This window comes from Pelobates fuscus, chromosome 1, assembly GCF_036172605.1.
Source record: "Pelobates fuscus isolate aPelFus1 chromosome 1, aPelFus1.pri, whole genome shotgun sequence".
Lineage (NCBI taxonomy): Eukaryota > Metazoa > Chordata > Amphibia > Anura > Pelobatidae > Pelobates > Pelobates fuscus.
Genome location: NC_086317.1, coordinates 458,258,081 through 458,272,493, shown reverse-complemented (window position 1 = coordinate 458,272,493; position 14,413 = coordinate 458,258,081). Strand labels below are relative to the sequence as shown.

At 38.2% G+C, this 14,413-nt stretch overlaps 1 protein-coding gene across 1 annotated transcript in view; it reads right to left on the bottom strand.

The window, feature by feature from the left end:
* The window catches only part of SLC36A4 (solute carrier family 36 member 4), a 190,529-nt gene that overhangs the window by 95,181 nt on the left and 80,935 nt on the right, over positions 1-14,413 (bottom strand). Inside the window, exons 9-10 of the mRNA XM_063444950.1 lie at positions 10,863-11,032; positions 3,628-3,797 (exon numbers count right to left, since the gene is read on the bottom strand). Coding sequence (XP_063301020.1) covers positions 3,628-3,797; positions 10,863-11,032 — 340 coding nt within the window. The remainder of the gene's footprint in view (positions 1-3,627; positions 3,798-10,862; positions 11,033-14,413) is intronic.

Here is a 14,413-nt window from a genome sequence, read left to right as displayed (position 1 = left end):
AAACATAAACACAAAATACAACAAAGTGTGATATTGTTATAGCCTTACTAATTGCTCAACGCTTCAAGGTTGCATTTACAGATTGATGGGTTCAGGGTGCCTCCCCTATGGTTAGGGGGGTATGTCCTGTTGTTGGTAATCACGCCAATCTGGAAATCAGGAAATCCACACACTCCAAATGGTTGGATGTAGAAAAAGGATCAATTTATTGGCATAAAATATAATTCATAATATAAAAAAACAGTCCTACGCGTTTCGTTGCCTTTAGGAAACTTCCTCAGGGACCAGAGTTAAAATACATGCAATAAAATACACTGCAACAAATATTGACAAGTGTACCAATAAGCCTACTTTCCCCTCCCTTCCCTCCCCTTAAATATGGTCCAATAGTGATGTGGTGGGCGTTATCCCATATTCCTCTCTGATTGGACTCCTCGTCCGTCGGTGGTTACCTCAGTAGATTGTCTCAGCTGTTTCTGTTCGGCGATTTCTTTTTTGCTGCAAATGTTCCCCTTCCGCGGCTCACTTCCGGTATAAGTGGACGTCCCCTTTCCTTGACGCACTTCCGTGCGTTCCACTCGTTCTTCAATTAAAAATGGCCGTGCGTTCCAATTTAGAATTTAGTTGAAATTCCTACACACTCAAGTTGAGTATTTCATAAAGATTTTATCTTTATGAAATACAAATTATTTGACGGTGTTATGGGTCCTTAAACAGTTGCGTTTCCACTGATCTTGGAAGATCACACATGTCCCAGCAAAAAAATGTTATCAAGGAATCAGGAGGGAATTGAAGAAGCTATTCTTTGTTTTGGAAGCAGATCATAGATATTTCAAAGTCTTATATAAAATATATATATTAATAACTATTTTATGGGCATGATTCAGAGTTTCTGTAAGTTTGTGTATAGAAGACCGCAGTACGTATAAATGGTTTCTACAAAAGATATACTAATACAGAAACAAGGTATCACTTTAATTAATTAGACAAAAAGGGTAGAAAAAGAAAGAAAAAATTGCACATGGATTTATTTGCTACTGATTCATATCCATGTTTTTAAATTAGTTTGCACAATATATTTTGCTAAGCAACATATCAGATGAATGAAACAGAATGGGGTCATTTATAGAGACAGATTTTATAGTTAGTGATAAAAATATGTTTTCCTTCTATGTTCCTCTGCTGCAAATGATTGAATCCATATTTTGCACAGTTTAACCCCTTAAGGACACATGCCATGTGTGACATGTCATGATTCCCTTTTATTCCAGACGTTTGGTCCTTAAGGGGTTAAAGGCTCAGAAAATTCTCTCTTTGAATTGAGAGACACAGTTAACATGTCAGTTTTAGCATTCTTACTGGCACAACGGGTCACAAAAAGAAATGTCTAGAGTAGAGAGCAGCAAATGCCAGAGATGATTATGAAAATATTGAAAAACAGTTTGGTCAAAAAAACATCCATTGATAAAATAAGTTGTAGAAATAATGTCATGCAAAGCTTGCGTTTGGAATTGTAGCAGTGAGCATAAAAGGGAGAAAAATATAATCACTTCTCTACTGCCCAAAGAAAGAGTACTAACTTTAGACAGAAATTTAGTATATTCAACTAAAATCAACATCAAAAAGACTATTAGCTTCCAAAACATTCAAATTCACACTTTTGTAAGCTTAAAGGGTTACTCCAAGAACCATGACCACAGTGGTTTGAAGTGGTCATGGTGCCTGCAGACTGTATGTTCAACGTTTCTCTGTAAAACTCATGCAGAATTTAACCCCTCTCCTGCTGAAGGTGTGCTTCTCTACCTCCACCCCCAACGCAGCTCTGCAGAAGCCAGTTGTTGTCACTGGCTACTGGAGGATCCTCAAAGTCAAGGACCCAGATACGAGGGAAAAGCATTGCAAATTGGTTTGCCCCATTACTGGGCAATGGGGCCAGGGAACCTTTGGCATAATAACCACTATAGCGGGCTGTAGTGGTTATGGTTCTTGGAGTTAGGGTGAGTTAGTGCAGCAATATTTAAATATGAAATTGAGTTACCTATGCAGAAATTACATGTCCAGGACAATGTCATAGTCCCATGACCTCACAGCTTACCATTGTTGTCCAGGTTGGATGGAATTCACATTAATAATGCATAACTATAATGTCTGCATTATTAAAGGGACACTATAGTCACCAGGACAGCTACAGCTTATTGTATTTGTTCTGGTGGGTAGAATCATTACCTTCAGGGTTGTGTTTGGCTGGTGCTGGCTCCGCCCCGATCTGATTCATTGACAAGCTCAGCCAATCCAATGCATTCCTATGGGAAAGCATTATGATTGGCTTTGATCAACACTTCTGATGATGTCAGTCAAGCAGGCAGATCAGGGACAGAGCCAGCAGACTGAAATAAAGGTAAGATTTTACTATATTTAGTGGGGGCAAAGAGGGCCAGTGGGGCTAGATGGTGTTTTTAACACTATAGGGTAAGGAATAAATGTCCCTTTAAAGTGTCTGGAGAGAGAGCTTATACAGGTGCATGGAAAAGACTTTGCCCACCACAATCACTACACTCATCTCTCGTGATATTGGTGCTTTAAATAAAAAATGCTGAACTGGTTTTAAAATAATTTCCCAAAGTGGTTGATATTAATTAAGAAATACATTTTTTTGCATGGTATTGCATTGTGTTTGTTGTAAAATTACTTCCCTCTCCCCCCTCCAACTAGATGTCAAAGGTAACAACTGTATGTTCCGCAATCAAAAGCAAAAAACAATGACCCTGAATATTAGAACATTTGCAGAAGGAAGATTTGAAGTGCATTCATGCCACATATTATTCTCTTTTGGTAAGAAATCTCACCCACCCATTTCTAGCACATCAGAAAAAAAACTAATTCTACATTAATATCGAGGGACACATAGCAATATTGCAGCAGAGGAAATTCTCTATGGATTTGAAAGGTTGCAAATAGGAATTGGATGCCGAATTGTCAAGCACCTGTGAACTCTCTCAAGGCGAGCAATAGCCCTGTTGCGGTTACATTTTGGGGCACTATCAGCAATAAATGAAGCAAAGAAAATATTGCCCCTGCAAGGCCACGGAAAACTGGGGAGGAACATCTAGATTGGGTTTGGATTTTCATTAACCCATGAGGCCTCAAAAGTAAGACTGTGCATACAGTCAGAGGATGTTTATGCTCTGTATAAATTAATTGATACACAGACAGAAACATGTTTATGCTCTGTATAAATTAATTGATACACAGACAGAAAGAAATATAACAAATAAAAGGGACAGAGAAACATACTGTGAGCATTCAATGCATACTTGACAGTGTATGGGTTAACAGCCTACTTGTGTTACTCGATGGGCAGAGAAAAAGAGCATTCATTACACAATTACGTCTGCCTCCAGATACCTGCAGTTTGTTAAACAACACCATATAATTGACTGTGAAGGAGAACTTGAGCTTTCGACAGACATGGGTAAGTCAAGGTACAAATTGTGATAATTGACAGTCTACAAACTGCAATGAAATCATAAGGATGGATACTAGTATGAAGCTTCACAGTTATCACCCCTGACTGTGCTGTTCAAGACGTACAGAAGAAGAACAGAGTCCTCCGCTGACGTTACTTACAGGTTAGGCAGACTAGCAATGTCCTCACGGCAATTTCACACAAGAGCTTGCAATTTTTCGGTGCTCTGGATGTAACCTCTGGCATAAGAATCTCAGCTGGAACGTAGTATTGAATTGCATAGGTCACATATATTCCGAAGGAATACAAAACTTTTACCAGCTGGTACAACCTACACAAATGTAAGAATTAAAGAAAGTCAGTAATTTTTTTTTCTGATACGGTATCCCCTACGCATTTTACTTTATCGCTGTAATTTTGTAACCAGACATGTACGCATTAAATAGGGTAATAATTACGCTTGGTGTGTCAGAGTTGAACATTACTGTTTAACCTAAATAATTAAAGCTGAATATGAGAAATGTGAATATAGTATGAATTAAATAATAATGATACTGTACTATCCCCAATGTTCGTTTTCATAATAACATTAGTTCAAATAAAAAATATGTTTAATACACAAATATTAACGTATGATGTGTCAAATAAATCTTATAAATACACATACAAACACAGACGCTAATAATTTGTCCAAATTCCCCATACTAATTTAATTACATATAACAATATAAAAATATCATAGAATATTAAAAAGAAAAGCAGGGTTACTGACTAAAATGTGAACTGTCATGAATTAAAAGTGAATTTTAAAAACGTAATAGACAAATTTGAAAAGTTCAGGTTTTCATTGTGGCTATTTTATCGTGAAAAACTAAAAATAATAAAAATTATTTTCTGGGTTTTTTTTTTAAAAAGGGGGAGTTACTTAGCAAGCTTTGCATGAACTATCTTTTTTTTCTGACTTATCTTTTTTGTTTCTAATGTTAATACTGGGGAAGTAACTTTGGTTATTATATTTGTTGCTAATAACTTGGCAACATTGGATTTATTATTACACTTCATGGGCTTCATGTGGCTGAAGACAGAAAGATTGAATAAAAAAAGAAGTAATCTGAAGGTAAATCTTTTATAGGTTTTTGATTTATTTTGCCATTACTATTATTAGGGTGAGTGACCTTTATTGTGACATGATGGAGGGGGGGGGGGGGGGGCTGTGGGATCTATAGCCACTCCAGAAGAGGGGCTGGGGACTCCAAAATTAGCCTTAACTTTCAGTAGAGAGGACAAATCCAGACCTCCTATTACCCCACCCAAGTCCATAGATGGACGGTTAAGGGAGGGAGGGGGGTCAACGTCGTCTACCACCTTATTCAAGGACCACTCCACACCCATTAAGCATTACTTGCTGAAGTACTTTATGAGTAAGGAGTATCCCATACTAGTGACAGTTTATTAAAGTGATGATTTTTATTAGAAATCACCCCCTGAATTAGAAAGTGAATGAAACACCCCCTGAATGCCAATCAAACAACCGGGGGGTGGGGGGGGTCTTCTTGCATCCATTAGCTCCCCTGCCTCTCCCCCTGCAATTGAGGGTGTATCTACTAAATAGTGATTTATATTTTTCCCCAATATAGGCAGTGGGGTGTTTCTTTAAGTTTTAAAGCCCCCACTCATGAGTGGAGACTGGGGGTGAACAGTTGGATGTCCTCCCATTTATGAAAGAATTTTAAAATTGCAACGTTGATTTCTGTGTGTGCCACATATGTTGGTTGTCTCTCCTAAAGAAAGTCCCATCAATGTTAGAAGGCTTCATAAGAGCAAGGGATCTATCCTCTTCGTCTTCTGAGGAGGATATGGTCCCAGTCACCTGTAAAAGAAAAATGAAGGGCTGCCTTTCATCTTCTTCAAGTTCTGATGATGAACATGATTTTGGTCCCTCTTCCCCTCATTCTCGTTTGAGTAGTCGACGATTTAAAGAGACAGTACTTCCAAAAGCCAAACATGTCTTTCCCTCGTTTGAGGTTTCTAAGCAATTTTCACACAAAAAGAATAAAACTCATTTGAGTGCTGTCAGTCCCTCACCGTCTTCCTCAAAAGCGTTTGCTCATTCATCCTCCATAAGTCGGTCCTGTTACAGACAGGGATCACCTGAGATTGATTGGGAGTCTGAGGAGGTGGTTCACTCTGTAGCTTCCACTGAATGAGGGAAGTTGAGCAACATTTAGATGACCAGGGTGAGCCTTTTAGGTAAAGTGCTCCATTCAAAATTGTTCCATTTCGAATAGGCCATCGAGCAAGAGTCAGAGTCAGGGATTTTGCCAAACTAGCTTTCAGATCCCCACTAGTTCAAGAGGATGATCTCCTCCTTAGAAACCATATTTGTTTTCCTGACATTCAGCAACTAATGGCTCCTGAAATTGATCCAGCACGGTTATCCATTACAGGAAGCAGTGTTTCTGGGGATCCCATGGAACAGACATTTTGTAATATACAGTTCAAAATTGCGGATGCTGTTGGCCCCCTTCTGCTTATGTTAGATAAGGCAGAGAGGGAGAGATCCTCTCATAACCTTTCTCTACCAGCATTATATTGCTTCTAATATGGCACTTTTGAAAGCTTCCAGCAGAGCTGTGCTTTTTATTGGTCAATCCTTCAACTATATTTCCAACATTCACAGAACCCGCTGGCTGCACGCGGCAGGGATGTCTGACTTGGCCCCTAAATCCCACTGAGTTTCCTAATTTAGAAGACTCCTTTCTGTTTGGCCTTTCTTTTATACAAGAGGTAAAAGGAAGATCTTTCTCTGATTAAAGAAGAGCTTTCCAAGTTACAAGAAGCGTGTTCGTCCTGGGAAGTTTCTCAGCAAGCCCACATCCATCATCACAGGGGAAAGTCAAGACCCTCAAGAAGTAGTAGAGGAGCCCATGCCAGAGGTGGCTCATCAGGAATACGAAGACCCATGCAGTCAAGTAAGTGTTTAACCTCACATCATTCAAAACTGGTCAGATATAACCTCGGACAAATGGGTGCTTCAGATTTTCAAAAGGGGTTTAAAACTCTCCCTCAATCGGTTTCCTTTCCAGAGGCAAGCACTGTGCAGAAAGGTAAATCTAGTTCTTGATGCCTCTCTTTCCCTGGCATTAGCTCAAGGAAAAATAGAATTGACTGATATGTCAATTTCAGGTTGGACCAGTCATCTGTTCCCCATTCCAAAATCAAACTGCACATGGAGACCAGTAATGAATTTCAAGGCTTTGAATGCTTTCCTAAAGAGACCTCCCAGGCCTAGAGCAGAAAAAATATTTCTGCATAAAATTAGACCTCAAAGATGCTTTCCATTCAGTTCCTATCACTGTGAAGGTGCTTTCTCAGATCCTGCTGGAAGTAACAGATATACCACTGGACTGTAATGGTGTTTGGCCTATCCAATGCACCTTACACCTTTTCCAGGATAATAAAAGCTATTATGTCCCACGTCAGACAAAGAGGTTTCCTATGTCTTTATTATTTAGACGACATTATGTTGTATAATCCAGATGTAGATGGTCTTGTTCAGCAGACAGATTACCTTATTTCCCTATTGCAGGATCTGAGATTTATAGTAAATATGCAGAAATCCGTCCTGGTCCCCACTCAGAACATCCTATTTCTGGGTTTCATGCTGAACACTATGGATATGACCTTGGGGGTTCCCCGAGACAAATGGGAAAAAATTCTAACTCCCTTAACTTTAGCTCTTTTGAAGCACAGATGGTCTCTAAGAGAACTAGCAATACACCGATTGAAAAGGCCCCTGGTACGGGGCAAAACGCATTTCGGACATTCTTTACTTGGACTTTTTTTTTTGCCAATTGGCACGACTTATTCTAAAGTCATAGATACTCTTTTATTATTTTTCTATTTTATTTTATTTTACTTTGAAAGTTTTATACAGTCTTACTCCAGATTGTGGAGCAATAAAGTTTAATTCCCTAAGGATATCATCTGATTTGTGGAGCTTGTATTAATGCTCAGCCGGAACAACCATAAGGTCATCTGGATATAGGAAAGGGACATCATGAGTAAAAGTCCCACAGCGTCATCCATGAGAGCCATATGTTGAGATTTGGCTCTAGGCTTGTGAGTACCTGACTCCCATTTCTACTTATACAATTGTACAGACAATATTACACTATATTGTTTTATATATTTTACAGATATATCCAGAAGTGTGATCCACCTACTATGTTGGAACGTAACATGGATTAAAAAACATATTGGAATCGATTCAGACAACCACATATTTTTGCTGTGCACGAGTTGTTACCCTTCTTACAAGCCTAGTAAATATTGGTGCGGTGTACGTGACAAAGACCTACACCTATAAGTGGAGCGCTCAAACACATGTATGGCTTACCAAAACGTAGTCTCATTTAATGGTACAATATGGAGTACATGTCAAAGTAAAATACAGAAAATACAATATAGTGTAGATGGTACTTAAAAAGACTTTTATTTGAGGACTTTTATCATCTTTGTTTTTATATTGATTTTATACCAATAAATTCACCATTTTCATTTAAGACCTCACTCAAGTTCTTTTTGGAGCCTCCAAGGAATCCTCACAGGGGTAGTGCCATCCCCATTCAAATTGGCACAATACTTATACACCTAGAGCCGGGATCCGAAGGCTCAGGACCAGGTGAGCACCCCATTTATTGAACACATATTTGTGTCATTTATCATCATAAATCTACACATTGGTCTGTTTTCCTTTTTGTATTTCCGAGAAATTCTCCAAGCCGAAGTAGGAGGGTGGTGCTACCATAACAGCACACAAGCCTTTATACAGAGCCAGTGTTTCCTATATACAGGCTCCCTGAAATGTGAGTGTAATATTTGGCACGATATTATTATAATTACTGCGAAGCCATTTAAAGTAACATCTACACTATATTGTATTTTCGGTATTTTACTTTGACATGTACTCCATATTGTACCATTGAATGAGACTACGTTTTGGTAAGCCATATATGTGTTTGAGCGTTCCACTTATAGGTGTAGGTCTTGGTCACTTACACCGCACCAATATTTACTAAATTCGTTCAGTGGAATAGAGGATATTTCCACACTAGTGTATTGAGCTGCCTGTAAATCACCTTTTGACTGTCTTGAGCACTTTTGTCTTACACACTCCTCCGTAAAAAGAGGCAACCTTTGATTGGTATTCTTACAAACCTGCCAATGTACGTTATGTAAATTCTCATAAAATATAAATATGTTGATATCTCTGAAATATATGTATATTATAACCAGTCAATAAAACTCTATACATTTGAAATTTTTCACATAACTGTTTCTATTACTATACAGTTATATAAAATTTTACATCAGCTCTAACCTATTTTATTGTAATATGCTTTGCTGTGAATTGAAAACTTTTAGAACGCAGGATTAGAGAGACCCAGCCATTGGGATTAATAAATCATTAAAAAGGTTTCTTTCATTGTATTGGCAGCTTGCAATCTGTTAGTCCCCTGGGGAATTTCTTTCTACCAAGCGACATGGAATCCATTTTTCATATATAAAAATTATACATACAGACAATATAATGTAAGTTCATAACTTGATAACAAAAAAAAAAAGAATAGCGTATGAATGCTTACAAATAAAACATATTGATGATTTTCTACAGCTCCTGTACTATATTATCCTCCGTTTGCTTGTGCTGAAGGAAACTATATTCATTTCAACTGATGTCCATTCAGCCTCTAGCATGAAGTTGTTCAAGAAAATTATATTGGCCCCAGAAGACGCCCATCGCATGTTCCTATTGATCTTCTCTAGAGGAGCAGGCCTCATCTCGCTTAGAATGTTTTAATGAATATGTTGTCTCTTATTTATTGTAATTTGATTCATGAAAACACTTTTATAGTTCTTGCTACATGGTGTTATAACTAAAGAGACTGTATATGATTTATCCTTCTACTCCCTCACCCTTCCATAGAAACTGTTCAAACCCAGGATAACATGTGCATATCTGGTGGTTGTGCCTCACAGTTCGGTTTCTCTGACCCAAATATTCGAATTTGGTCAAAAAAAAGACCTGGAGATTTCCTTGAGCTCAAAACTTTGGTTTGTACTAGTAACAGATTCACACCGCAGCCTAAACTCTTGAGCCATACAAATAGTTGTTTCAATAAATCGTAGCTAATATCATTAGATTTTGAAAGATTGTCCCACATTCTTTATTTCAATTCCTGAGATATGGAGCATTTTGAAAATGATGAATGGGACGTTTTGGAGACTAGCTGGAAGATTTGGGGCTGACCTCCTCCCACATATCGCGTTTACTATATATAAAGCATGAGTGGCCAACAATATTGGATAGATTCGCATCTGTGGAAACATAACTTCCATGTTACATTACCAGGAAAAATACTGGTTATTTATCATGGGAATTGTGGTTCTGCAACAGCTGGATATCTTCTTGCTTCCCAAAAGCTTTGCGTCCACACTGAATCTCTATGAACAATTCCTCTGCCTGGCTCTCAATGAATAATGTAGGAATTTATATACACTGGTGTCTTTGATAACGTTGGCTTGATATTAACAATGTTCCAAAATTAAAAGCTGTACCTTCTTGAGGTAATTCTACATACGGTATTCATTTGCTCTTAGCATCACAGAAAAAAGAGAAAATTGAAAATTAGATAAAAGATAAGAGACATCTTAATCGTGCTGTAATTTGGAAGCAATAAAAAGCTCTGGTCAAAATCCCTCATGAGGGCCATTTGTAATAATTGAAATGGTGTGAGATGCCAAATTCGAATGTGTTACATATGGAGAGTCTGACATGTCTGCAGAGAACTTTTGATACGACGTGAAGAAGCAAAAATGTGTGAGGTACATGGATCTTGAGATGCTACGTAGCAGCAGGTTTATAAACAAAGGTATATATGGGTTAAACAAAAAGTAGTTAGAAAACTATTTAAATCCATTTTGTTCCATGATTAAGACATGATTAACTGTTCTAAAACATGGTCGGAAATGTAAGTCAGGACTAGCATTGTTAAGCAAACATGCATGGACTAAAGCAACTCTGAGTTTGTAGATGTGGATTTAAAAAACAACATAGATCTCTATCATTTGCTTTTCCTGTTCACTCTTTGCCCACACTTCTAGGTGTCCTTTTTCCTATCTTCTTTCCAAATATAGCGTAATCAGTCTGTTACGATTGTCCACTGAGCCCAGTCTTATCACTATCTCAAGCAGACCTACATAACTGACATCAACTTTCATTAATCTTTCTTCTTTGACCATTATAAAGCATTGCTTGAAGGTAAATAGGATAATGTCATCATCACCACTTAATGATATAAACATATAACCTTAATGTATATATTTTACTCACCATGATTCTTGAGGTAGGTTCAAGGTTATACTACCTTTTATTTCATCCCCAAAACAAAGGTAGCCTAGGAAAGCGAGGGAGATGTATAAGATGGTCACTATGGCCATACCCATGTTTAATGCCTTGGAAAAATCTTTTTTTTCTCTCATTCTATTTTCCAGTGGAAGAACCTGTATTAAAACAAATTCAGAGTACAAACTGATTGTGACTGAAGATAAAAAGATTTTACTGTTTAATGGATTTATCTGGAATTGAATTTGCTGGCTTGTGTTGGTCTCTTAAAGGCAAACTACAGTGCTAGGGAAACAAAGTGCCCCCCTTCCATGTCCTCCACCCCCTCGACGTCAGGTCAGGCTCCGCCTCCGCTCCTACTCTGCTGACATCAGCCTAATGTGACTTAATGTCAGGATATTTATATCGGCATACATTTTGTGCTAAAATAGAAATTAAAAGTGTATATTGTCAGAGTCACTCAGAACAGAGCAGACTCTATTTTGCTATCTTCAGGCTAACAAAGATACATAATTTCTATCCTTTCTGTAACTAAACACTGAGCCTGAGCTAAGGAATGCATTATATAAACAAGTCAAGTGACACGAGATGAAGCAGGGGGATGGAATGCTCTGTTCTGACAGAGAAGATTAAGTAATTAATTTTACTTTCTAAATTTTACAAGGTCCCATTGTAAGTAAGGGGTGAAATTAAGTTTAGACATGTCAATTCTAGAAATTACGATCAAAGTCGTTGCCACAAAGACTGAGGCAAACGCTTTGAACTGACAGTAAATTTAAGTTATGGTAGTCATATTAGATAAGCCAAATGACGTCAAAATCGTCATCAGGAAAAGTTAACTCTTTCCTGGATAGGAAGGTTTAGTGAGGCGAGACTTCCCTCTATAGAACAAATACCTAAATTGCAATCTGCAGGTTTACCACACCTTCAGTTTCCTATTGGCCTTATCAACTAATGACGTACAGAGAGTCTGGCCCTTTAAAAGTTAGGACAAAGGGAAGAGAGAGGTTAGTTAGTTGGAGTTTTGGGCTTTCAGATTCGGACATGCAGAGAGATCCATGACAGATATTCACTCTGGGACTAACTCAACTTTCAAACTCTCTTAGACCCAACTCAAGAAACACTCCTTGACACTTACTTTTTACTATTACTTACATACCTCCATACAACCAATCGTACACGCATTCAAGTTCCTGGGACTACCTACTCATCTGATGAGAATGACTACTTAACTGGTAATTATGCTGGTTTTATTTAATCTAAATTAATTAAAAATCTAATAGCATGATATATGACTGGATAAATCACGGTCAGATTTCAATATTTAGAAATCTTAGTTAACTAAAGAATATATATTTATAAACATTCCATTCTGGAGGTGGAATTAAGAATAATTATATATTAGTGTGATATTATCACGTGTTAGCATACCGCTGTTTTTATCCAGGTGTATTGATTTGCTCTAAATAAGATAAGATATCTTTTTAGGCAAATTAAAATTCGGCTTATAGAATCTAGTAGATTATTCTTATTAGATGGTTCCAGGAAATGATTAATGAGCTGGTTTAAATGTTATTTTGATTGAAAATTACATGAGAATAGGATATTAAATGCCTAGGAGGATCTAGCTAGAATTGAAAGGGTTACTCAGTTGAACTGTTAGCCAAGGTTTTATGGCTTTTCACTGGATGTTATTCTGTATATATACTGGAAGTTATTCTGTATATATACTGGAAGAAAGCTATTCTGTCTGTGAAGTACCCTTATAAATATTGTAAGTCTTGACAGTTGATGCTGTAGCTTTGTACTGTGTATTGTCATTGTATTGCATACTTATGTTATACTAAATATGTACTGATTATTATCATGCATGCTGCCTAATAGTATTATTATTTTATTGTCACAATAAATTATATCTATTTTTATAACAAATTGTGATTTTATTTGAATGGAATACATTTCACTTACATGATAACGATCTCTACGGTCTAAGAGAATTGAAATAGCGGGCAATTCTCGACTGTTTAATATTATCATCCCATAAATATCCCCACATTAATGAGCATGCGTGGCAAGCACCATGCTCGCATTATGACTACCCCATAGGAAAGCATTGCTCAATGCTTCCTATGGGGTTTAAGATGACACTAGATGTCCTCATGCAGGGCATGAGGACATCCAGAGTCCTTTAGCAGACTATAAGTCTGCTAAGGACCCAAAGTGGTGGAGTTAACCCTGCAAGGTAATTATTGCAGTTTATCAATAACTGCAATAATTACAATTGCAGGGTTAAGGGGACTGAGACACTGCACCAAGATCACTTCAATGAGCTGAAGTGGCATGGGTTTCTATAGTGTCCCTTTATAGACAAATTAGCAAAAACTGGGTTTCTGTAGGATAGAAAAAAGTTTAATAGCTTGCCATATTACTAGTCCAACTAAGACAGACTCACAAGGACTAATACATATTACATCTACTCCATTAGAATGTAGAACCAATCCCACCCAACAAAGCAACATATTTGGAGATCTCTTGCAAACCGCCTATATAAGATCTTTTGTTGTACAGTCGATACCCTCAATAGATGCAAATGGTGGTTGGCATCTAAAACCCTAAAAACATGCAAAAAAACATCCAATAATATATACGGAGTTTCAATATGTTGTTTTATAAAAGACAATAGACACACGGAAAAAAAAAACAACTATAAAATAAAACTGAAATATAATTAAAAAATATATACCGTATTTATCGGCGTATAACACGCACTTTTTTCCCCTGAAAATAGGGGAAAAATCGTGGGTGCGTGTTATACGCCGATATCCCATAATTACTTACCTGTCCTGAAGCGTGGGCCGGCTTCACAGCTTGCACCGCGGTACAAGAACTTTAATTTCATGTTCCGGTTTCCGGCGGGACTGAAAGGAAGTGAGCACAATAGTGTGCACACTTCCTTTCAGTCCCGCCGGAAACCGGAACATGAAATTAAAGTTCCTGTACCGCGGTGCAAGCTGTGAAGCCGGCCCACGCTTCAGGACAGGTAAGTAATGATGGGAGGGGAAGTACACTATGGGAGGGGAGGGGAGGGGAGGGGGGGGGAGTACACTATGAGAGGGGTGGGGGGGACGTACACTATGGGAGGGGAGGGGGGGGAAGTACACTATGGGAGGGGAGGGGGGGAAGTACACTATGGGAGGGGAGGGGAGGGGGGGAAGTACACTATGGGAGGGGAGGGGGGGAGAATACTATGGGAGGGGAGGGGGAAAATACTATGGGAGGGGAGGGGGGGAGAATACTATGGGAGGGGAGGGGGGGAGAATACTATGGGAGGGGAGGGGGTGAGAATACTATTGGAGGGGGGGGACACTATGGGATGAGGGGGGAATACTATGGGATGAGGGGGGGGGAAATTTCCTGGAATTTCTTTCTAAAAATGAGGTGCGTGTTATACGCCGATAAATACGGTATATTATTCTCAATATAAAACCAAAACACATGAACATCGAAAGTAACAGTAATAAATGAAGTACTAAGAACAT